This window comes from Poecilia formosa, unplaced genomic scaffold, assembly GCF_000485575.1.
Source record: "Poecilia formosa unplaced genomic scaffold, Poecilia_formosa-5.1.2 Scaffold154, whole genome shotgun sequence".
Taxonomy (NCBI): Eukaryota; Metazoa; Chordata; class Actinopteri; order Cyprinodontiformes; family Poeciliidae; genus Poecilia; species Poecilia formosa.
Window position 1 is genome coordinate 249,258 of NW_006800093.1, and position 25,423 is coordinate 274,680.

Sequence of the window (25,423 nt, forward strand, 5' to 3'; positions counted from 1 at the left end):
ACCTTTCAATGTCTTCATCTTTCACGCTACGCGTCGAAAAGAGTAGATTGATAAAGCGACGTGTAGATGAGCAACCTAAAAATATTGTTTTAAACAGTTCGCCTAATTTCTTTCTTGCTAATTTTTAGACTATAAAAACAGACGTTAACAATTATTCATTTACAGCAGATATTTCTGCAGTCATAAGGAAAAAAATAGATGTGGAACAGATGGATAAACAGCCGAAACATGACAGGATCAGAGGCAGGAGAACTACAACTCCTGGAAATACTTGTCCAAATTTTAAAAAAGTAGGCTCTCCGATTTGTATAAATGCTTTAGAATCTATCGAACCATTTGTAGGTCAGCCATAAGTCAAACTGTCGCTGCTGCATTTCATCTCGACACAGGCAGGCTTTTAAAATCAACTTTTAGCATCAAACGTCTCTTGAATGTGCCTGAAAAGTATTATGGAAATTACCGTCACAAACTGTTCCCCACTTCACAAAAAAAGCTGCAAAGATGTGAGGTGTAGGTCGCGTTTGTCTACCTTTACTTTGCGATTTTAGCTTAAAAAAGTCATTTCTTGTTGCCAGTGGATTTTGCCATGACTGTGATGGGAAAATGGGAAATGGTAATGCAGTATAAGTGAAAGGAGCTTATAAATTAATGAGCTGCCTTTTCTTTTGACTTTTTTTTTTTTTTTTTAACTGACAGCCTCGATAAAAATTTAATCTCCAATTAGCTCAAAAAGACAGAAAAAAATATTAGTGCAGCCGTGTGAATGGCAATACAGAGGAAAACACAATCGAAAAATGTGATATTTTTTGCACCTAAAGTTGTAGTTGCAACAGTGAGGTGTCATGGATGTGACATTCATGATGCCTCCTGCTTTGATACAAGTCACCAGGACACGTCTCAGGTAAAAAATAAAATCTAAAAAACCCTCCTTTTAAAACAGAAGAACAGTAGGAGTTTGTCACGGCTGACACTTTTTGAAAATACTGTCACTTTACAGAATATCTGATGAGAAACAACAGGATGCAAGCAGTGGGATTTCATCCAAATGGCAGACTTTTAGTCTTAGAAAAGAACTTTTCAGAGAGTGACTAAGACGCCAATTATGACTTGTGAAGACAGATGTGTTGTGCAGGGGCATCAGGTGGTGGATTACGGGAGGAAGGCAGCAACCTTCCCCACAAAGCTTCTGTACCAGCGGGGGCACCATGCTGTCAGTGTGTCAGATAGCAACCGGAAGAAACGGAAATCTGAGACAAAACGGAAAGTGGAGACGCAGGGGCGATGGAAAGACGACGGAGCAGAAGAGGTGTAAGCTGTGTGTCGGTCTGGCAGGTGTGCTGCAGGGTTTTTAATGCGTGTGTATGGGAGCTTTAACATGGAGGTGAACCCTGTGTCCCACGGGTTGCTCCAACAGATGGGCTACTTCATTACTGACTCATGAGAGGTGGCAGCACAGACCTCAGGCCGCCTGCTTTTCATTTATCATTTTTAGGAAGAAAGTGAAGAAAATGCGGGGAAAAAGAATGACATTTTCAAATCTAATCAACTGTTTACATTTCTATATATTTATGTATATATATAAAGAAACAACAACAAATCAGCTTGCATTCATCAAAAGCACACTAACTCAATAGGCACAGATAAACTTCAGCAGCATGGCCAAACAAACAAATCCTGCAACTCGATGAATCCCGGGATCACATCTAAAGTGGTCCGCATCTTATGCAGCCAACGTGACACAGAAATCTTCTAAAAGCAAATCGCACGCAGCAGAATAAATCCAGGACTTAAGTCGGCGCCAACAAGGCCTATTGCTAAAGTAAACCCGCTTCGGTATGATTTGTATGCGGTCGGCTCAAGACGCCGCCAACGAGCCGACCCCCTGACACAAATGCACACGTACGCGCCTGTGGTCACTGAAGGTTGAGTAAACATGATTATTGTTGCAGAAAACAGCGGAAGGTGCTCAAACATGTTCGTACTCCAGCGCACCAATTAGATATCATCTCTGCATAGGAAAATAACAGTGCAGGCTGCTGAATAATTGAAGGGGATGTTATCAAATTTGTTCAAAAAGAACAAGAACACAGATGGTAAGTTTTTCTTCTTTTTTTTTTTTTTTTTTATCTTTGTGCAAACATGAAAAAAATCAGTGACTTTGCGTTTGTCATTGCTCTCTTTTGCTTCTGTTACATCTATTATCCGAGCGCGGGCATCGTTTTCACAAGACTGCCTGGAATGGAAAGTCAGCCTTGGTCTATCAGCTCCAGACTTATCACCCGGTGTGATTTGTGAAACTCAAACACTTCTCATGTCGTGCCAGGAAAGTCAAACTTTCAAAAGTTGGCAGAAAGGCGGGATGGAAGAAGCCGATGCCTCGGCTAATTCCGGCGCTCGTGGCTGCAGAGACATGTCTGCTCATCTGTGCACTTACGTCCTGAGGGACCTGGATGAAGGCGAAGGTGTACTCCGTGGCCTGTACTGGCAGGGTCCTGGTGCTGAAGGCGGGAGGCATGGCGGCCAGACGGGTGCTTGACACAACTTCTCTCTGAGGAAGGACACAGGAAGGACATTTGAAACCCGGCACACAGCACAGCTTTCATACGTGTGATGTTAACGACATCTTGCGATGTTAAAACGCCACAATATTTCTTGTCCTGACATTGTCTGGCAGCGATATTCAGTTGCTGATGCCATGGATTTATTATGAGTCCTAAATATAAAGGTGAGTGCCTCAAGCTGTATCTTGTGATTGAGACTTTTTTCAAATGAGAAAATAAGTACTCCTTAGTTTCTCTGTGCTAAAATTGGACGTTATCTGGATACGTTACCACAGAAGAAGCCTATATATACCACTTTTAAATTTGTCTGACAGCATTTTGAAAAAAGTAACAGAATGAATGATATAAGAGGAAAAACTACATCAGGCTAACTGCTAATGCTGCTAATAATGGCACAGTGAGTATCGTTGAATTTTCCTGACACCAAAAAAGCCCCACAATGCAATGTGACACGAGACTAGAAATCTGTAAATATGGAGGGAAGTGTTAATTGTATGAATCTGCATTTCAGCAGCTTTTACTGCAGTATAAATATTTGATTTTTTACTTATAAATGAAACATTTTATTTCCTGGATGCAATGTTTCTTTCTTCAATTAGATTTAATATTTTTATTGCACTAACAGCGCCATTATAAACGAAAAAAAAAGAAAAAAAAAATATGTGAGGCGTCTTTTTTCGGTTGTTAAAATGCTTCACACTCTTGTAAGTAAACCATATAATCATTTTACAGCTGTTGATACACCTGCGAAGGTGCAAGCTCCATATGCGTCTCAGCTTAGCTGAAGTAAAGATGGCCCAAGATGCGAGATGTGATAATCCCATACGTCGTGTCGTACCGGGTGAATCGACTGAAAAGTCTGAATTGGTTGACGCACTCAGAGCGGTATGTTTACTTGTCTCAGCAAGACACTGATGCAAGGAAGCAGATTTATTTCACCTTCAGAAACTTGCAGCAAAAGATGTTTTGAATGCATAAAGCAGGACTAATGTGTATGAATGCAGAAATTAAACTGATTTGATCTGAATATGTCAATTTTATCTTGATTGGTAAGTCCAATATTGAAAAGTCTTATTTTTTCACCCCCTCCCCCACTTCATTAAATGCATCCAAAATCACCACATTTGTGTCCACATCTACAAATGGATGGACATGAAAAATGTTCCTTAAATTTAATAATAGTTTTAGAACCTATCACTTTTGCTTTTTCTTGCCTTTTCATAAGTAATAAAAAAAATACTGATTGTTGCATTTATTTTACTTACACAGACCATATAATAAGCCCATGTAAAGGTACAAATGAATATTTACTATACATTTATGACACAAAGTCTATAAAACATGCAAAAGCTTTGTTCAGTCACTCACCCATAACGGCTTTAGCGTGTTGGGAAGTCAGATAAAAACAGCCTTGAGAACTCGAGAGGTAATTTAACGACCCTCTCGTATCTTTGGTTAATGTGTTCATTGAACTGTCCAGTCTAGACAGAAAATATCTCTCAGATTCATAATGACACAATGCTAAGATTTATCTGCATGATATGAGACTTTGATGACACTTTGAATGCAGGTTTTAAACCCGAAAATGACAAAAGTGCTCCGCTGTGTTTGCTAATGATCACATAATAATTCAGGTAGCGCCATGTACCCGAGAGAGGTGGCAGTATTGTAAGCTAATAGCTCGTGACACAAGGACACGAATTCAAGGCCGGCCTGACTCAACCTGAAATGACGCAAAACTACTACAAATGAGACGCTGCAGAAATCAGCTCGTGTTTTTTTTTTTTTTGTGTGTGAGTGTGTACCAGGTCAGCCTCGGAGAATAACACTTTCAGCAACATGCCAGGATGCATTGCATCTGCCAGCCAAACCGTGGTCTGTCCCCCCTGCTCTGAGGTCAGTCGCACACTGTGCCGCTCCACTGCATCATGGGAAAACTCCCGCAGGGCGGGGGCCGGCTGCATGAGCCACTCGGCGATGATGCAAGCATGAGCATGCACGTGGGCAGAGACGACTACACTGCCTTCGTCATCGCCGAGTAAAATTAAAAATACCCAGGGAGAGACGGGAAGCGTTTCATTCTGAGGAAAACCAGGGTTTCTACGAATCCTCTGTTTAATAGTCGTCATTTTGCAGACATTTTAGTGCCTGCAAAGTGACCGGATGCAACAATTCACTTTTTTAATCGGTGATGATTTTCTTTAAAAATGCTTTGAATTTTAAGGCATATAAAATACATCTTTAATGTTAAATTTTGCAATAACTTTCTGATACTTGTTACAACTTCACACATGACTCTTTTTGTCATCAAGATAATCCACACTTTGTGACTGAAGCTTTGCACATCCTGATACTTTGACGGTTGAAATTTTAAGCCCAGAGGCCAGAAAAAAAAGAAAAAAAAGGAAAGAAAAAGCAGCTAAATAATTTAAAAACCCCAAAATGTTGTGGTGCATCAAGTCAACATAAATGATCTGATAAAAACTAGAATAAAATCTATACTTACTTTCAGACCAAGTAAGGATTTTGTTCTGAACTTTTTGTGTTTCAATAATAAAATACCAAGAAAAAAATAAAAATAAAACAAGCAAGCTGGCATTTTGTTTCTCATATAAACTTCAGCTGAAAGGGCACAGAGAGACTTCTTTGAACATTAAAAAAAAAACAAAAAAAAACTTGGAATATAAAAATCCCGACAAAGATTCGAAGAAAGAAATTCCTATGTGCATGTTTTTCAACTCTAAAGATCAGCACTTTGCTTTAATGAGAACACTTTCCCTCCACGCACGCACACAATCAGATTTATTGCTACAAAGTTACTCACGTTGCCATAGTCGATGTAGAAGACATGAACCTTTGCCGGTGACTCAACTTTCTCCACTCTGGCTCTGTACCTGCAGCAGCAGAAGAATAATTGGGGGGGAGAAGGATAGAGAGAAAAGGGGAAGGGGTGGGGGCAGAGAATAGAGAGTAGGAAAAGAGAGATGAAGACAGAGGGCACAAGAGGAAAAGGAGATGAGTAAATGATTCTGTGCTTATTTCCCTAGGGAGAAGGTGTTGGAGGATCTGTCTGTTGTGATCGGGGTAGAGGAGCGGGATAGGATGAACAGGCTGGGGGTGTGCGGGTTGGTGTGGGGGGGGCAGAGGGGATCTATCAGGACATAGGCGGGCGGTGGAAATTGCACGGAGGCCTCTTTGCAATAAAAGGGAGAAATTTAAACCTGTTTTTGGTTTTTTTGCCTTGTAGAAAATGACGTTAGCGCATTAGTGCTAATCATAGAGACCCTGCAGGTTTATCACTGTGATCCTCGATTTTTTTCTGGCACATTTGAAAAGCCTGATTTCCACGCAAATAAAAAGTAAAAGCGGCGACAATCGGAAAGTAACCAATTAAATGACAAAACCACCTTCCTGAATAATACCTACATATAGGAAGAAGTTACAATGTGAAACATATGTATGACATCTCCTCACCTGGATATCACTCTGAATCTTAAGGGGAAAAAATGAAAATGAGAGCACTAAAGACAAATTGGCTGCAAAGCAGAAACAGCCAAAACAAAAAAAAGGGCCAAATAATTAGGTTTATGCGGGTGAACAGAGAATAATGAAGTAAAAAACTGCAATAATAAGGAGTTTGAGAAAAAGGAAGCGACTGATGAACAGAGGTTTTATTCTTCTCTGTTCGTGTTTCTGGGAGGACTTGCATGGTAACAAATTTTTAATTACTCCCCTAAAGAAACAAGGCTCCATGGAGAATGAACCGCACAGTTCTCTGATACAAAGAAAGAACAATGCAGACATAATTAGCTTGCTGAATAATAAAGGGCTGCCAGAAAGACACAAATCAAGATATTTTTCCCGCCGTTAAAATGGCAGATGTCCCCCCCTCTTCTCCCGATGTGGAGATACAGACTCCGTGTTGACATGTGAAGTAGATTAACTTGTGTTTTGCCCTAAAAGCGGAACAGTAAGATGGAGGGCAACACCTGTTGTTGGATGAACATTTGGTTTTTAATTAGTAGCATGATCTTTCTTTCCCCACCCTCACCTTCTTGACTTCTATCCGTCTCCCATGACCATCTGTGAACTTTAAGCACTCAAAGAGACTCGGAGAAGAGATTTTTGTATGTTACTGCTTGGAAACCGCTGCTTTGTAAGAGCTAATCAAAACACTGTAGGTGACTGCTGTAGATGGGCCACATGCTGAAAGCAAAATCCTTGGAATATAAGGTTGCTCAATCAACAAAGGGGAAAAAAATGGATATAAATAAATAATCCCTTTGGTTAGAAGTGGTGCTTTACAGGGAAATTTTAACTCCGGCTATTTATGTGGATGTTTTCCTGACACCACCGAAAACACACTCCCAGCACAAGTATCTCCCTGTTGGATGTCAAACTGATTAAGGAAGTCCTCTGTTCAGAAGTGTGCTGGAACACTGCGATCCACAGTAATCCCACCACTCAAATTTAAGGGAGGAAAAAGGTCAAATGCGTGGTTATAAGGAGCAGACTTTGCTAGGACAAATCGGTTCCCCATCAGGACACCTTCACATCTGATCCAACTTAAAATGGCGTGGATCTCACTTACTTCAGCATTTTGAAATGGCAGACATTCGGCTTTGTGTGCGTCTGACGCCTTCAGTAAGAATGATGACTAAGGTCGCAGGGAGCGAGGTTAAAAGTTTGCAAAGTTTTCGAAGACAGAAATGCACACATACCATTCACCGTCGGCGAACTTGGCTAGGCAGTAGTCCCCTCTCCGCGCCGAGTAAGACCCTTCAACGGGAGGATGGGCAGCGATCTCCGCTCTCATGGTTTCCATCAGATTCTCCAACTGGCCTCCTGATGGAAGCAGAGATGAGTGGAAGCTAAATTACAGTGTCACAGCATTACCGTTTCTCATATCTATTCTAGATTCATCTTTGATGCAGATTGATCGTTTCTCTATGACCCTCAAACAATATAAATTGACGGTACAGGAAGGCTATGCATGGAGTGTTATTGCTAAAGAAGGTAAATACTTGGCTTTTATTTTTGAGAAGAAAAGAATCTGACAATTACTTTTTATTTCACCCTAAGTGTGTGCTATAAAGCTGTTCCGACACAGCTGTCCAGAGAACAACGCAGCAAAGTTGAAACAATTTAAATAATTTGGTGTGCATTTGTTATATCACGCTGCTGCAAGAAGAGAGAGATGGGAGATTTTATTTTTTATTTTTTTTCCCATTTAAAGATAATTCAGCTGTTACAGCATAACACAAGAACAACCAGGTCAAAAGCAATCTTAGATCTAGATACTGACGCCAAAATTACTAAAAAGAAATACTTAGTAGCTTTTGTAGCTGCTAAGCCCATTAACACTATGCAGCTTATTCTGGTTTGACCCTGGTGGTGAAGTAGAGCTTTGAGTTAAGCCAGCTCTCACAGTGGGCCTTTATGGCCCATCAAGCCATTATATCATGAGCCGCAGACCCATTATAGTGGATTCAAGGTGAGAACGTGGCTGTCGATACGCAGGGAGACGGAGGAATCAGACAGTAAGCCACAGCTTCATGGGGAACCAATGACTGTGGTAAGTGGCCGCCTGATTTGCAACCATCAGCGCAAATTGGGACGCCGATTGTGAACGCAGAGGACGTGCGTCTTGACAAGGGCTACTTTTCAGCTGTTTTGAGTAATCCTCGCTTGTTCATCCCTGTTGGCAAGTGTTTGCCATTGGCCGTGTGTTTTGGTGTGGAGCGGTGTTGAAGTGTATGGATGCAATTACAGCAGCTAGTTTATTAAAGTGGCAAATAGGAATTTCCATGGCGATATATTGAGAGGACATTTTCACAAATCGGCCACCTGGAGGGGGGAGGGGTCTGCAGGCGGGAAGGCTAATTTAATGTGCGACTGATCTTCTTTATTCAGACATTTGGACGATAGCAAACCCAAGCAGGACCGATGTTCTGTTTATGTCAGCGCCTCACTCGAGGCATTAAAATTAAAAGAAGCTTCATTTCCAACACTCTACATGTTAACAGCAAGGAGCATTTTTTATTTTTTTTGCAGAACCATTAAATAAACGCAGCCGGGGTAGTTCTGCTGATGATGCATATTACTACCAAACAAACAGCTTGCAGGCAGACACCTTTCTATTTCTGTACAGCCGCTCCTGCTTGTCATTAGCACCTAATATTATTTATGCTGCTGGAGAACAAGAAAATATGAATAATGATGCTGTTTTCCCACAGTTATCTATGCTGAGACAGGCAGACAGCTGCCAACCAATAGCTCAGGAGACATTCATTTGCATGTCAAACTTGGAGGAGGAAAAAAAAGGAAGGAAAGCAAAGGGATTTAGTGAGAAGGGAAGTGGGAGGAGAAAACCGGGGGCTCGGGTTGATTTTGCATAGCGAGAGCAGAGGTGTCCAAATATCTCCCTGCACAGCCGCTGTGGAGCTGGTAGCTGACGAATGCAGACAAATAAAAACTGGTAGTTTTTCTTCAACGTCTTCTAACATATAAGCATTGAATACCTGAGACATAAACATGTTTTAGATTCTCATGGTATAAATAAACTTGCCATGTTCTTTTGGAGATTGATAGAAATTGCACTACAGGCTGTTTTTATGCATGCAAGACGAGACTGAATATGAACCTTCTAATTTTAGAAGCAGCTGTGATTGGAGGCAATCTCAAAGCAGACAGATATCGACATAGAAATGAAAAAATTCTGCAACCACTTAAAATTCTTCATCTCAAGTTTTCAGGACCAAAATGTGATGACAATGTTTGCTCCCACAGGGGTAATAATTATTAAGCAGTCGGTAATCACCATTTAAGGGAAATAAACAGAACTAATAGGATTTATTGCCAAAAAAGCTTTGTTATAAAATTTGTGATTTATGTCCTAAGTCGAAACTGGACTAAAGTTAAATATGGGAGATTGGAGCGTTTTTTTCCTTTTTTTTAAAAATGAACCTCCAAGTTATTAAAGTGCAGATAAAAAGTCCTATGGTATGGTTAAGAACATGAGGATAAAATGAAAATAGGTCAGGATGAAACTAAGTGCTGGGTATGAATGCAAGAAGAGGCAAACTGGCTGGAGCCATTCTTGCATCACACACATGAATATTCACAGCCAGGTTGATTGTTCAATCTCTCAGGTTCATATGAATTTCACTTCTTACATAAAATATGATGGTTTGTAAAATAATCCTGATAAAGGTGCCTGTCAAACTGAAAATTTCTTTTTTTTTTTTTCTATATTTTTAGTATTTTGTAGCTTACCCTTTTAAGTATTACCACTGCTCAGGGTTTACCGATCTTTATAAATCCTAGACAATGACGTGAAATAAATTTGCCAAAGTTCTCAAGCTTGGGGTTCAAGTGAAAATGCATGTCAAACAGATAGAAAAGCAGGAGAACCAGGCAATCTAGCTGCACATTACTGGAACAAAAACCAACAAACGTCACATGCTGCAGGAGAAAACAGCAGCACAACGAACCAAACTGAAATGACTCGAGTCAACTTTTTTGTAAGAACAGAGCCTCTGTTAAATCCAGAAAAAGCAACAGTTAGGAAGTAGGAAGTACAGCAAGAACACGCTGTATTACAGAGGCTGAATCCTATTCAACGCTGGCAGCAGGACAACCAAATATCTGCTTGCAGAAGGGGTAAACCGTGTCAAACGTTGGTGCTCATTTTGTGTTGAAGCAAGAGCCAAAGCGACGATCCAAAAAGCAGCCAAACCAATGACTGTGCCTGATGCTCGCCAAATTCTTTTTATCCTCATCTCTTTATCCTTCTGTCTCCCCCCCAACTCTCCCCCATTCTGTAATTTGTTTATACATGATAATGGCTGCAGCTGTTTGTAAATCATATATAATTACTTTCTGAATGCCGAGCGCAAAGTGAAGGACCGATTAGGCTTTAAAAGAACAGAAATAATAGAGAACGCAAGAGAGGGAGAGAAGACAGGGAGGAGAGCGGTGGTGACGGTTTTACAGTTTGCTGGTGATCGTATTCGATTATCTTGCGCCACGCGGTGTGGAAGCGGAGACGAAGGGGTGGGAAGACAAAAAGCCAATGAAAACAGTGGCTCAAGTGCCCTTTCAGCAGCCATCCCAAGGCTCTGGTGAATTCTATTAAGCTGTTTACAAAAGCCATTAAAACTCAGAAGGATAAATAATCGCAGTATGACAGACGCACAGGCTGAGGCAGAGAGAGCAGTGATTTGCTTGTAAAAGCAGTCCAATCTCAAAATTTCAACATGTACAGCAAATTATGAGCCTAATTGCTGTCGATCTGGGAAAAACAAAACCTGTCTTTGGAAGTAGGCATTTAAGGGGATCTGGAAACAAATCAGAAAACTAATGCATTTTTTTATAATGTCAAACATCTCAGAATTCAGTGTTTATTGATATTTTATTACCAGCCGATAAAGGATGCCAGGATCATCAGGATAGCTTTGCCCATTCTTTTATGCAAAATAACTCAAATTCATTCAGATTGAATGGAAAGCATTAATGAACAGTAACTTCCAGGACAGCCAAAGTCTTGTAGCTGGGGCCTATAGTATGGCTCTGAAGATATTGGTCTATCTTTAGGGTGGCTGCCCGGTCTCGACTCAAGGTGAACCTCCAGTGTTTAACAATCCCTAACAAGTCTCTACAACCACTGCCCTGAATTTAGCGCCGTCAATCTTCCCATCAACTGCAACTCCCTAATGAAGAAAACCGTATCAAAGCTTGATACCGCCACAACAACGTTCCATAGGGATGATGTGTATAGTGTTTGTTTTCCACAACACATTTGTACATTTGGAATGGAGTCCAATTTTGTTCTTGTCTAACTAGAAAACAGGTCTAATAAGAAAAAAAAAATACATTGAAGTTTGTGGCTGTAAAGTGACAAAATAGTCAAAAGTACCATAGGTATGAGAATATTTCTGTAAGGCAGTGTCATTTATTAGGAAATACCTGAGGAAAAAGTGACAGAGTTGTTGCTCTAAAAAGAGACCCTGGAGGACTGACTGCTGTTACTCTAAATGAATAGATTGCCCATCATTTAACAGCTCAATCACACCCAGAACACACAACTGCTTGAGGTCTGCCAAACAAGAAACACAGTTGAGAGTTATATCCGCAAAGGTTAGTCAAAGCAGAACCAGCACTCAGCTGGAGAATGCCGAGTAGAGCGCCAAGATAGGAGAAAATTCGCCCTCTCTCCTTACCGACTGATGTTTTATGAACTGTAACTTCATGTCACCATAACAAAACCAAATGATCCTAATGCTCGACACATACAGCTTCACTCCCTCTAGAGCGGGATATGAGATTTCACCTCATCTGAAACCCCCCACTACCACCAATTACCCTCCTCCGTTCATTTCTTGCCAACAGTCTGGAGTCTTTTACAGCAAATTACTGCTTCTGTCACTGAACAATGTAAACAAAGAAGGCACCTAGTGGGTCTCTTGTTTCAGTCTCTCCACCTTCTTTTTCTGCCACCTGTAAAGGCTAACTGGCTGAAGCTCTGATTTAATTGTCCAACTGACTTATTTAAAGGTCCAAAAATACCAATGGGATAGGTTTGTATTCTCCAAATCAGTTCAAATGTGCACACATTTGGCCAATTTTGAAGAGAACCCCTTTTTGAACCTAAAAAGAGGCACAATGCTGTGAAAAATGCCACTCAGTCATTTCAATTTAGGTAATGCTTCCAAATGCTGACATTAGTGTGAATCAAGCTTGCTGGAGCGGCGAAGAATGGGCGACGCTCATTTTCCACCTGAAATCAAAAGCACCCCGGCTCAGACCGACAGCTGAGCTGACCTTTTAGAAGCTAACTTGCGTATCTGATTTATCTACAGACACCTTTAGAGAGGAGAGATCATCCAGGAAGAGTCTGACCTCTAACCACCATGTCCTCTACATCAAGAGAAATCTAGGGAAGAAGAACGGCAGCGTCGGCTGTCAAGTCTGCTGCAGCTTTCACTCACATTGCACCCGGAGAGTATTTACAGGTCTTCATTTTTTTCCTTAGTTTGCACTGATCATCCTGCAAATGTTTCTAAAGCTGGAGATCAGAAAGTTGACTTACTAAGGCATGCACCATCTTTATATAAGGTCTTGTTGTCGATTGTGGATGTCAGAGCAGAAACAAAGCGATAAAGTTAAAGGGATTGTCTTAGAGACAGGACTGCGTCAATGGAGGGAAAAGTACAGAAAAAATCTGAAGCACTGAAAGACTCATCAGGAACAGTGCGGTCTGTGAACCACCAAACTCCTCTTTGAATTGAAAGGATGTGTTATAGAATCTTCTTCTACTTCAAGACCCCATGAGGAATAAACAGAAATGTAAAGCCCATATTTCTCTGGAGTTTTACTCAACCTTGCAAAGAGAGAGATCAAACACTAGAGTATAGACAAACAGAAGTTTGAGCTCTCTCTCAGCTGAGCAGGTTAGAAATGTATCTGGATAAATGTGACATTTTATGGGGTTGTCCAACTCTGAACCATCACAGGAAGTCACATTCTGACTGTAACCCAAAGAGCAGCTTGTTCTGTCTTTCTAGAGGTTCGGACTGGTTTTGCAGTGCATATCCTTATCACAGTAGACAGGCAGGCAGTTTCGCAGAAGGGATAATAAGAAATTCACCCAAGGGCAGACCACACAAACACAAGAACTTCCTGTCTGAATGAAGCACAATTTTCCAATCAGAGCTGATTAAACATGCCTGTCCGAGTAACCATCGCGCTAGAGAGACGAGAACTTTCATCTGCAGTACTCCTCCAACAGGCCTGCGTGGCAGAATGAACAAACAGAAGGCAAAACAGATTGGGGGGAAAAAGCCCAAGTATATGGGTTTTTACTCCAAACTTGTAGCACTGAACTCTGAAGACTCTGAAGTGAAGAAAGTTTTTCTCTTTCACAAAAACTAACATCAAATATGTAGCGTCAAATGCCATGAGTAAATGCAGGTACCAGCTTGGCTGCTTTATTTAGTAGGTATTCGATTAAGTGAGACCTATAAAGTTTAAAACCCAATTTAACAAACATAGGACTCTAAGAGGAGAACGGACCGATGGACTCAACGTAAAGACTTCTAATTAGCAGTTCTCATCCATTTTGTCAGCCTGCTAAGGTACTGAAACAGAGCACTTGATTCTTTTTTCATGGCATTAATTCTAATTACATCCAATGTAAAATTTAAATTAATATGGTTCAACAGCTTTAGCATGAACGTAATTACATACACCCTACGATAACAGTATTGCAATTAAAACCATTCTCCTTTAATTTGATGCGACCACTAAACTGTTCACCGTAATCATTACAACAATAGCCACATTTAGGCTTTTCCATCACTCCTTTTGTCTTTAGCCAGAAAGAGGAGTTCATTTTTCCACTGTACAATTGGTTCCTTTATTATATTGGCGTAATTAGACTATTCAACTCTTACGATTTACAAAAAAAAAAAAGAAGGAAAAAAAATAGACAAGACCTTTCTAAAAGGCTTACAACAAAAGACAAATGATCTCTACCTCTGGCTTGATGCCCACTGTAATAGAAATATGTGAACCAAAACAATTTTTATTAATTGCTTTAAAAAAAAAAAGGAAAAAGGCAGGAATTTATGCAGCTTTATGTAAACCTTTTCTAACTATTAATCCATCTCCTTTTATTAAGCTTTCTGCTACAAAGTAATAATCACTTTGTTCCCTTGACATGGCGTCCAATTAGAGGGGAATTCATCTTTATCAAGATAAAATGCGGTACTAATTTGAAGGTAGTATTTGTTAAATAAACACCACAAGTAAGGTGCGAGGACAAGTATTAACAACATCGAGACCACATAAAACAAATTAAAAAGTCAAAGAAAAACTAAAAATTTCAGGCGACTAGAAAGGGAGCTGCGATCTGGCCGTGCTGCTCTATCAGTGGCTGGGTCCAGCATCATTAGGTGAAGAACAGCTGCTGTGTGTAAAAGGTAGAAGTGTGAATAATGTGGACGGAGTGGCACCTGGTTGGAAGGGGAACGACTCCACTCATTACGAGTCTGTATTGGTGCCAGGGAACAAGCTCTAGACAGCATGTTCAGCCAGCCGCACTGCAGCTGAGGTTTGGTGTGAGCGAGAAGTGTGTGTGAGTGTGTGTGTGTGTTTCTGTTTGCTGGTCAGGGTCAGGCCCAGCAATTCAGGACCATGGAGGTGACAACAACGTGAAGTCCGGAGCAGGTGGGGTGAGTGTATGTGTGTGTGGTGGGTAAAAATAAAAAATAAAAAAATCAGTGAGCAACCTAAAGGAACGCTGCCCAGAAATATAATCACCACATGAGCACAGCTGATTAAGAAAAAATTAAAAAGTATATTGGTGCTGAGTCGGCACCACATACCACAAATTAATCAGTCTGGTATTCTGGAAGCCCAGAGCTCAAAGTTTGGCTCAAAACCTCTGAATCAAGAAGTGATGTGTAGCGATGCCTCTGAAAGGACACCGCATGTCAGCACTCACCTGTCACTCAAAGAGCTTATACTTTTAATGATATATTACCGAGTCTCAACTCTGCTGGACGGAGACTATTTTAGGAGCCGGCCTCAACAGGCCGGTTTTAGTCACCTCAACTTTAGCATTTACTCAGATCATGAGCCAGGCATGAAAATTGAAATAAGATCCCAATTTACTCCTGAAAAACAGATCGACGGGAAAATGTGGTGTCTAATATTTAGCTTGCAATCGCTCTTACCTAGTTTGGACTATTTATAGAACCACTTAACATTGAACAAACTGGTTGGTGAAACAATATTTAAAACAGCACTGTGGTGCTCTACATCACTTAATTTGAACCATTTTCTAAGATAAATTTGCCTTTCTTGAAAGCCAAAAAAAAAAGGAAAAAACATTTAGTCCTTTTACAGCCAGATGAGCAGCAGTGTGCAGAAACAAGTGGGAGATGGTCATTGTACACTCCGTACATCCAGTCACTCCGAAAGATTAAGGATAAATCGTAAAAGCAGCACGGTGGAGAGTCGCAAAACTTTGGTCCGTTTTGAGTCTGACGAAATTAATTTTCCACCCAACATTAATCCACTAATAAGTAATTACTGTACAGTTAACACAGAAAATAAATCTTCATTATGTTGAAGTACTGCTGGACAAAAAAATATATATAACAAGACGTGTTAGAAGCATAAGGAAGGAGCATCTTCCTTCCTTAGAAAATGAAAGCGAGTCCGGTCCAAAGTGACCAGGATGAAACGTCCCCTCTTCCAAGTCTGAGGCTATTTTTGTTAACCGGACTGCTTCCTGTGGGTCAACAATATGTCTCTGCTTCAAGCAGAGGAGTTAAAGCATCTTTTGCTCTTGTTTGCATGTGGCGTTAAGGACAAGGAGCTGGCTAGGAAAATTATGTCCTACAGTACTGAAATGTGGATTGTGACCCCATATCTGATCGATCTGATCTGAAAAGTTTCTAGGATGCTTGAAAGTTTTCAGGATACATCCGCTGAAAGACAACCCAGAGTGAACCCTGATCTCACCAGAGAGACTACATATCCCTTCTCATCTGGGAAAGCCTTGAGATCCCCAAGAATTACCCCAGCAGTGTCACCGAAGTGAGGGACATTCGGCTTTACCTCCTTGACCCATTACTAAGTCAAACAGAGCGGAGTCTTGTCTGCAGTGAAATAAGTGTATAGTCCATATCCCATAGGAAACTAGAGCTTAATACGACATCCCTGAAGTGTATATTCTAGCTGCTGCAATTCTGGTTTCTACCCAGAAAGACTCCAAACCTGCATTTGGATTGTTTTTTTTTTTTTGTTTTTTTTTTACCAAGCCTGCTTCCAGCAGAGTAATATACTACCAGCTCTACATAGTTCAGAGTCGTCTCCCTTCATGTGTCTGGAGTGGCCTTTTGTCTCAGAGTGTCCAAGGTTGCACAGATCTGTGCCGGCTCCCTTCTGACAGTAATTACATATAGCCTCCAGAGAGGAAATGGCACACAGAAGGAAAACAGGGGGATCAGAAACGGCACCACTGAAGCAAAGGGGGTGGGTTGAGGAGTTGAAGTGCGGTAGAGGGGGGTTTGAAAACAATAAATGACTGCTTAACAAGATGAAATCCCAAAATAAACAGGATTACAGATCAATTTCCTAAATCTTCTGGGAAAATCTATTCCTAATGTGGAAACAATCAGTTATCAAACAAGTGTAAAAATATTCACATGTGAAATTGTTTTGTGGGGGTTGTGATTAAATGCAAATGATTAAAATGGGGAAAAGGGTCAAACCTGTAGCAGATACAGGACCCATGAGGGAAAATGACGCTGCAAGCTGCTGGGTTTCTGACTGCATTTTAATAGCTCAGAAAAATAAACTACTTTAGAGACCGATGCATGAACTTTAACATCTAGAAAGCTGTGAAGGCTTTTCAGCAGCCACTCATCTCTACAGTCCACAATAAATAAATAAATACACCCAACTTTATTACATAGACACAACTCCCTCAGGGTTAATGGTTTGGAAACTGGCTCTAAATATTTATGGCGATGTTCCTTTTTCTCCTTCCTCATCTTCTCTGTTCTACTTAAACAAGTGTACAACCAGCTGAAATTGATGTTTCTCTGGCTTTTTTTCTGCTGCATTACTCATTTTTACTTGCGCACTGCGAAGCCATAGATATGTTAACCAGCTATAAATTTTAAGGATTTTTTTGTTCCATTTTTGTTTACGCTTCCTTGCTCTTCTGAATCATTCTCAATTCATTTTATTGTATTCTCTTCCCGTGAGAAGTATATTCGAATTCTAACAAATACATAATTTTTCTTTGCATCAGTCTAATTCCTGGAAGATTTGATCTCTTTCTCTCTCTTGAATGACAAATTACATAAATATAGCCAAGGTGGCTACAAATCACAGCAGGCAGGTCAAACATTAACAAAAACTTAAATCAAAAACTTGCTGCAAATTTCTAAAGTGGTGCATTTCCTATTCTGTACTTTAAGTGTTTTTTTTTTGTTGTTTTTTTTACACATACTTAACTATCAGGTACCAAAATGAGCTTTTAGCCACCAGCCGTGCCTGAAATTGCACATTGTGTAAATGCTTTAACAATCAACGATTTACGGCAATCTTCTATAATAAAGCAATAACTATATATTCTTAAAAAAACACAAAAGGCTTTTGGGAGTATGAAAATCGAACAGCAGTGGGTCCCTCAGTTGATTTGGTTTGATCAGGATGTAAAATCTGTCAGATCAATCATAACCACAGTTAATGAAAATGTAAACAAGCTAAAATCTTAAGGAAATTTTTTTTTAATACAGAACATTTTTAGCTTAGTTATGTTAAAAAGTGTATATGTAAATAAACACTTTCATAAAAGGTTGTGAAATCGTTTATTTATAGGAATCAAACTGAAGGAGACTGGAAGAAAATGAAGGGTGGATGTAGGCCTGTCACGATAACAAATTTTGCTGGACGATTAATTGTCTAAAGAAAATATTGCGATAAACGATAATATTGTTTCAAGACCTTTCAACACTGATTTAATGGAAATGACTAATAATACAAGCGATTTCCTGATATTTATTTTCAAAATAACACGTAACACCGGAACTGATAAACTAAATAAACAAAACAACCAAAAATAAAAAGGATTCTCAGTCTCCATTAACAAAAAACGTACTTGAATAAAAACTAACCAACATAAAGCCAAAGTGGAAATAAATACTGCATTCAATGAAGTCTGTATTGCCCTTCAGTAATCTCTAGATTTAAATAGAGAAAAAAGGCACATCCGACTTCCTAATGCAATAGTTTAAACTACACCATTTTTTGCCCCTATTTTCCCCTTATGACAATCTTAGATCGTTGGCCGATCTAACCGATCACCCTGCAGTGTGTGGTGGGTTACGGTAGATCGTGGTGGCCGCTCCGATCTAAATCAGGGGTTTTCCCCAACGCTGAATGTGACAGGTAGCCAGTCAGAAAGCGCGGATTCTCCTCCGTGCTCCCTGAGGGGAAATTAGGAGGGGAATCCCGAACAGCTGAAACAGCGCAACCCGAAGTCCAGCGGACATTGGAGATGATATGTGGAAACAACATTAATATTTATTTAACATTTCGTGCAAAGAATATAGAAATGACAAGGGGAGGAGTTGGAGCCAAATTGCTACTGCAGTTGATAAACCCGGTAGGTTTTCAGCTGTTCTTCTTTAACGTGACATAAATAGGTTATAATTATTTTCATTCAGCTAGGACTGTGATGCATGTGACTCTAGCCACATGCATCACAGGTAGATTCTAGTAAAGCACTGATTAATGCCTGATTTTAAAATTAGTTAACTGGACTTGCAGCCGTTATTTTGTGCCCATGTGGCTGGACACCACACGGCACTACGAACCCGATCGAACCGTTATACCGTAGATTTCTGTTGGCTAATGTGTCTCTCAGGGTTTGGAAATGGGCCGACAACTCGTGTAGTGTGCGCTGGACATTAGACTAAGGAAATGAGGAAGGGAGGGTCAGTAGAGAGCACCGGAGCTGAGCCTTTTTTCATTCAGTGTCATCAACAGAAAGAAAAAAGGCCGGAAGAGACGATAAAGCCGATAATTAAAATGAGGTCGATAGGTTTAATTATCGTCCGATTAATTGATTTATGGTTTATCGCGACAGGCCTAAGTGGATGTAAAATCAGGTAAAATTTGATTCAAAGTCTTGAGGATAGCATTGGATTAATGTACTAAAACAATTGCAAAAATAAATGTATGAATGACTGGCCTCTGGTTAATATGATACAACCAAAATATTTTACACGTGGTTGGAGTTTCGCTATACAGAGTCAAATGAAGCCATTCGAAATGACATGGGCGCGCATGAGGAAGCCACTTGTGTATTTCCTTTTAAGATGGCCCATTGTCATCTGCTGTAAACACTAAAGTGTTCTGCTTCACACTGGATCTGTGTGTGTAAACTTGCTCACTAAGAAATGTTGTGGGGTGAGGGGTGGGGGCATGTAATGATATTTTAAAGCACTCAGCTCCTGTGATTTTACAGCCTCTAACACTTTGATGTTCAGCTCAAGAAGCCCAGATGACTTAATGCAGCTCTGAGTGCGCACCTGCAGAAATGAAAGGAACCGTGAGGCAGGAGAGGAGGAGGAGAAAGTGGAGGAGACAGAGGAGGAGAGGGGTGGGGTGGGGGCAAGCAACCCAACAGGAGAGGGAAGCAGAGGGGCCGAGGACCAGTCAGGTTTTACTCCCTTGCTGAGAACAACATTTTTTTTTTCGTTTTTATGAAAGCACCCAATAAGCTGCTTGTTGGAAGAACACAAGCCAATTAAATGAAAAAAATAAATATATAAGAAGCCGCCAGCACTGCTGGATCATCTAAAATAAAGGCTTTTTATGAGAAAAGATTGAATAACTCATAGCTCTCCTGTCAAAATGCACTGAGAGCAGCAATATGGGAAAAAAAATGCTGTTTGTGTACAATTTTACATGGCGGGAAACATTGTATACACTCTGTTTCCTGCTCTTCCTTAATGTCCTAGATATATAGAGAACTTGAAAAACAAGACGACGAGCTATTCAGTGCTTATTTCTCCTAACGGCCACAAGTGCCGCTAGTGGCATTAACCTAAACTTCAGGGTTTAGACTTGTAAAGTCAAATTTCTGGCCCTTCGTTGTAACGCGATTCTGAACCATGAAAGCCCAGACAAAAATCAGAGCATCAATCCCGACTGACTGAGGCAGCAGCACCGTAGCCGGAGGCGGCGCTACGGTTTTGATTTGAATTTATAGCTCACGGCAAGAGAAGGAATAATGTTATATTTCCACATATTTCAAGGAGCACTGGAGATTTTAGGGCGTAGAGATGAAACCTAGAGAGAACTGCAAACTGAAAGGTTTATATATGCTTCTTTATGAACAAATTAGATCCTGTGAGCTGTATGCTTTGAATTAAAATCTTGTTAATTGAAGGTAAATTTATTAATTATGTTGGGGGAGGCAAATGACAAGAAAAAGAAAAAAAAAGATGGGTAAAGTCGATTTCATGGCCTTTGAACGTCTACATCTATTGGAGACAGATGAGGGGGCAGGAGTGACAGGAAGGCTGGGCAGCTCCCATGACCTGGCAGTGGAGACAATTTATATGAACAGTTCAGATCTGTTCCATTATGCAAAAAAATAAAATAAAAAATCAATGTGCTGAAAGTAGTTTTTATTGAATCTTCTTATTACATGTGAAACTGAGCACAAACTAACTTAGAACACACACATCTTGAATCAAAAGAAGCTAATTAGTCCTTTTTTTGCTACAGCAAACTCTCTAAATGCTTCTGGTTTTGCCTGCAAGGATAATTATGCTGTTATTTAACGACTCTTGGAACACACACAAAAAAAATAAAAAAAATCAAACTGTACCAAAACATAAGCTTGGCCTGCCTTTAGATACTCTTGATCAAGGTTTCAGGCATTCAAAGCAGCATGAACGCATGCACAACAAATTGGCAATTAATGTGAAAGAAAACCGGTTTTCTTGATTTCTTCTGTGATTTTCTTTTTCAAGTGACTAAAAGCAAAGCGGACGAGTCATGGTGTAATAATTGTCACTTCCCAGAGCTCAAAACGTGAGGCGATATACTCCGAGATACAGCTTAAGAGTTTTGTGCCATTTTTATTGATTCCAAAATCGTAATAGTTCGGAATTTTCTTCTTTTTCCAAATAGAATAAAATTTGACATTTACTGCGGAGACTCATTCAAAAATAGTGTGACAATACCCTTTTTCTATTTCTGCACATGATATCAGTCCCAATGAGGATTACGGTTCAAATACCCTGGTGGAAAATTAAGTGATTTTTGCACCAAGTAGGTTTTCAAGTGCTCATTGAGTTGAACAACTTCTGGAAGATTAAATGCGTGGAATCAAGTTGGACCCCAATTGTTAGCGCCTGCTGCCATCGCTCTTCATTACGGCGACCATTTATTAGTAGAAATAAGAGGGAGGTTCAGTTATTGGGTCTCCACTAGTGAGAGAAATGTTGGAGGTAACAGATGCAGTCAATGTCTTTGCGGCAGAATTAATTCTCGTTAATGAAATCAGTGTGGAGGTAAAGAAAGCAGAGCAGAAAGTTAAAGAACCCTGGTCTTCACTTTTCTACAGAGACACTGATTGTTTCAATGCAAGCAGCCGCTGCAGTAAGAAGATAAGCTAAAGTGTACAAATGAATATTTTACATAATTAAAATCAGTCAGCCTCCTGGTGCTTCCTCTATTTTATAATTTTTGAGCCACATTGTAACAGTATAGTTCTTCTCAAAAGTATTTCTAACCTTTCACATTTTGTCTTGTTACAACCAGAAAATGTAATGTAGTTTATACGACAAGTCAAAGTAGTGAATAACTGCGGCACTGAAGAGGAGTAAGAAATATTATTTATTAGGAAGAAAAAACTTAAATGTTATACTAGTCTTTACTTTTACTAGTATTTTTCCTTTCCTTATCCACTACTTATTTTGACTTTACTGGCTAACAGCAAGCAAAGTTTGTGCTTGCAGTGCGACAGGATGTGGAAATGCATATTAAACGTATTAAAACAGAGAAAGTGTCTGTACCCGTCTCCACATCCTGGGCGTAGAAGTGCAGGGTGTCGGTGATTTCAGTCACATATACGGGTCTGTAGTTGGCCACGCGTTCCTTCTCCTCAGAGACGTGCACAACCTCCTCCACAGGTTTCTCCACGTAGTTGGCCCAGATCTAAGAACACAGAGGGGAAAAGAAAAAAGTTACAGCTCAGTTATTCCAAAATTTGACTTGCAGTTCACTCAATAAACCTGAAAATGCTTTATGATGCAAATACGAATAAATATCTCCCTCGACATCAGGGCAGACATGGGACATCTAGAAGTTATGATGAGGTTAACTTCAGCATCATCAACTTGGTGATAATGTCACAAGCCGGATAAAAGATACAGCCACAGAGTTCCTTTCACAAGCACAGCAGTTCAAGTTTGTGTGTGTGTAAGCAGGTTGGATCCCTTCTATGCTGCATCAAGGTTAGTTCTCCCTCACCTCCCTTGGAAAAACAGAGGGCAGGCGGCTCATTAGGGAGAACAGCTTTGCCTTGGGCCACAAATCAAAAAGCATGGACATCAGTAGGTGTGTGCGTGAGTGTGTTCGCAGAGTGCAAGGGGTGCAGTGCACTGAGTGGGTGGTTATTAACACAGAATGTTACGTGTTTGTGTACAACTTCAATAGAGCAATGGTGTTAAGCACGTATTCAAGCACAAGATGGCGAGGATGAAAGGAAACTAATAAACTCCCCGTGGAGGAATCTTTGGACGATGGGGTGCACCAAAGCAGGAAGTTCTAAAGTCGAGAAATGCAGTGGCGCTTTGGGCTTAAACTTTCTGAGGGTCTGCAGCAGCAGAACTCAGTGCTGTTTATCTGCCGGCAATTTAGGAAGGGTTTTATTTTTAAAAAGGTCAGATGAAGAAGAAGAAGAAGAAAAAAAGCTCAGGAATATCTGGTTGGTCATTTGATTAGCTGCGGTCTTTTTCCCCCATCTGCCAAGAACTACAACGTTTATTTTTCTTAATTTGCATCTGACTGCTAATTTGTGTTTATATGCAGATAATTGAGCAGGATTTATAGGAAAAACAGATTTTAACCCTAAAAAGACAGCTCTCTCTCGACCTTCAATGTCAGAATGAAGAAATTCATATAATAGAACTTGAGTTCATCCGAAAAAAAAAAAAGCTTAAAAATGAAAAAAGAAGCAGAAATTTAAAAATAAAAAAAAAAAGGAGAAAAGAAGGTCGACAGAAAATAAACAAGCTGAAATTTCAGGGATTGAGGGCAAGCAAGGTTAATGAAGAGCAAAAACGCAGCCACGCTTCACAAAGCCCAAGATCAAGCAGGATTTTTGCCTCAGCACCAGGCAGGTGTGTGCAATATTAGCATAGCAAACATATGCGGCCGAATGCACACATTACTGGCACGCCGACAAACCCTGCAATCCACCGAGTCCCGTAATAAACATGCTTCCCACATTCTGAGGGAGCCGACATGACAAGGCTTTTAATCAAACCTGCAGCACCAATTAGGGATGACAAAGATTAGGTGTCACCGTTCATTAGCCCGGTGGCCATCACTGCAACACTTTTACAGCGGTAGCAAGTGTTGGAAATCCGGGTAGGACATGATGTCCGACTGCAAGGGTGCGTCAGTCTCAAGGGGGCGAGAAATTATTAGTTTATAAATAATAATAATAAAAAAAAAACTAATTTCTACTGCTTTTGTTTTTAAAGTTCTTTTCAAAGAATGGAAGACAAAAAGCTCCTTTTAAAGCAGGACGACGGCCTATAAACAAAAACATCAACTTTTTTCCGGCTCCCAGGTGTCCCGAACAGCTTCACCGGTTCGCATTATTCTGCCTGCAGTAAAACATTTGTGGGGAGAGAAAGACAAACACCCCACAGCTGCTGCTGCTGCTTTCTTTGTTGCGCCTTTATGAAACAGCATAAAGCGCTGTGCATTCAATTCATTAGTTGTGTCTAACGCTGCCAAAACGCTGGTGATTAGAATGATTACAAAAGGATAAAAAACTTGTTTTGCATCCTGCCTGAATGCACCATTAGAGACGCTGTAGTCCAAGTCGTTTTTTAAAAAGCGCAAACTCATGCACACGCGGCGCCCGGGGCTGATGACCTTCCGCGAGCAGCCAACCGTCCTGTTTGTTCCACTTGAATGCAGGTACGCGACGAGGCAACTGCAGCCGCAGACGAGAGCCACCAAGCTGCCAGACTTGATGTGAGAGAAAGTGGGGGGGGGGAAGAAATGCACCTAAATGCGCCTAACCAACAGGCAATTAAGCTGGAGTTGAAGGAAGAACAAGTCCTAATGATGGAGACCAGGATGACCTTCATGGCAACTGTAGAATGAAGAACACATTTACACCCGAGAGAGTGACAAGTTAATCTGGGAGGGTAATGTGATGATGGGGGTGAAGGTTGCTTATATGCTCAATGGTGGCAATCAGAATCGCATAATAAAAGATAAAAGTGTTCAAGCATGTTTGATAGAGTTTGGATGTTTCCAACTTGAAATTATGACTTTGTTTCTTGGCTTTTTTGTCTCCCCTTCGGCAAATGTGTTTCCTTCTGTTTGTTCTCTCCGGCCTCTCTTGTGTGCTACCAACAATGAATTTATGACCGGTGTTTCTATAAAGAGGGATGAAATGAAGGAAAGAAAGGCCAAGATGAAAGAATGATAGAAAAAAAAGGGAGAAAATAGAGAAGAAAAACAAAGGGAAAAAAATAAGGCAAAGGAGCGACAGGGAGGTGGGAAAGAGAAAAGACAAAAGGAAGAAAGGAAGGACAAAAAATGGTTTGAAGTTGGGAAGGTAATGAGAAAAGACAGTAAGAACAAAAGGAGGGAAGGAAGAACAGAGACGGACAAAGGAGGAGGCAAGAACAGAAAGATGGAGTCACAAATTACCAAGAACAGGGAATGAAAGATGTAATGACCCAGAGATGGCTGCAAGAACACAGAAGGAAAGCAGTTAGGAGGTATAAATTCAGACCTGGAAAATACTTTTCCATAGTTTTCCAGAATGTGTTAAAACCCCAGAGGAAAGACTTGCAAGGATTACAAGCCCATGTAATGAGCAACACAGCAAAACTTGTGGATAACGCCCTCAAAACTTGGTAATCACTCTTACTTGGAACTGCTTGGTGGATTGGATGATTGCACCTTTTCACAGCGATAAAGAATAAAAACGAGGCAAGACATTCCATCTTCTCCACTCCAAACACTCTAGCTCTGTGGGGGAGCTAGTTTTCATCCCGGAGGATGGAGCTATT

General features: G+C 40.4%; 1 protein-coding gene across 1 annotated transcript in view; it reads right to left on the reverse strand.

Annotated features, from left to right (window-relative positions):
- Positions 1-25,423, reverse strand: part of snd1 (staphylococcal nuclease and tudor domain containing 1) — a 167,892-nt gene that overhangs the window by 15,634 nt on the left and 126,835 nt on the right. The window contains exons 18-21 of the mRNA XM_007564010.2: positions 22,175-22,316; positions 7,283-7,406; positions 5,386-5,455; positions 2,435-2,548 (exon numbers count right to left, since the gene is read on the reverse strand). Of these exons, the coding sequence (XP_007564072.1) occupies positions 2,435-2,548; positions 5,386-5,455; positions 7,283-7,406; positions 22,175-22,316 (450 nt within the window). The remainder of the gene's footprint in view (positions 1-2,434; positions 2,549-5,385; positions 5,456-7,282; positions 7,407-22,174; positions 22,317-25,423) is intronic.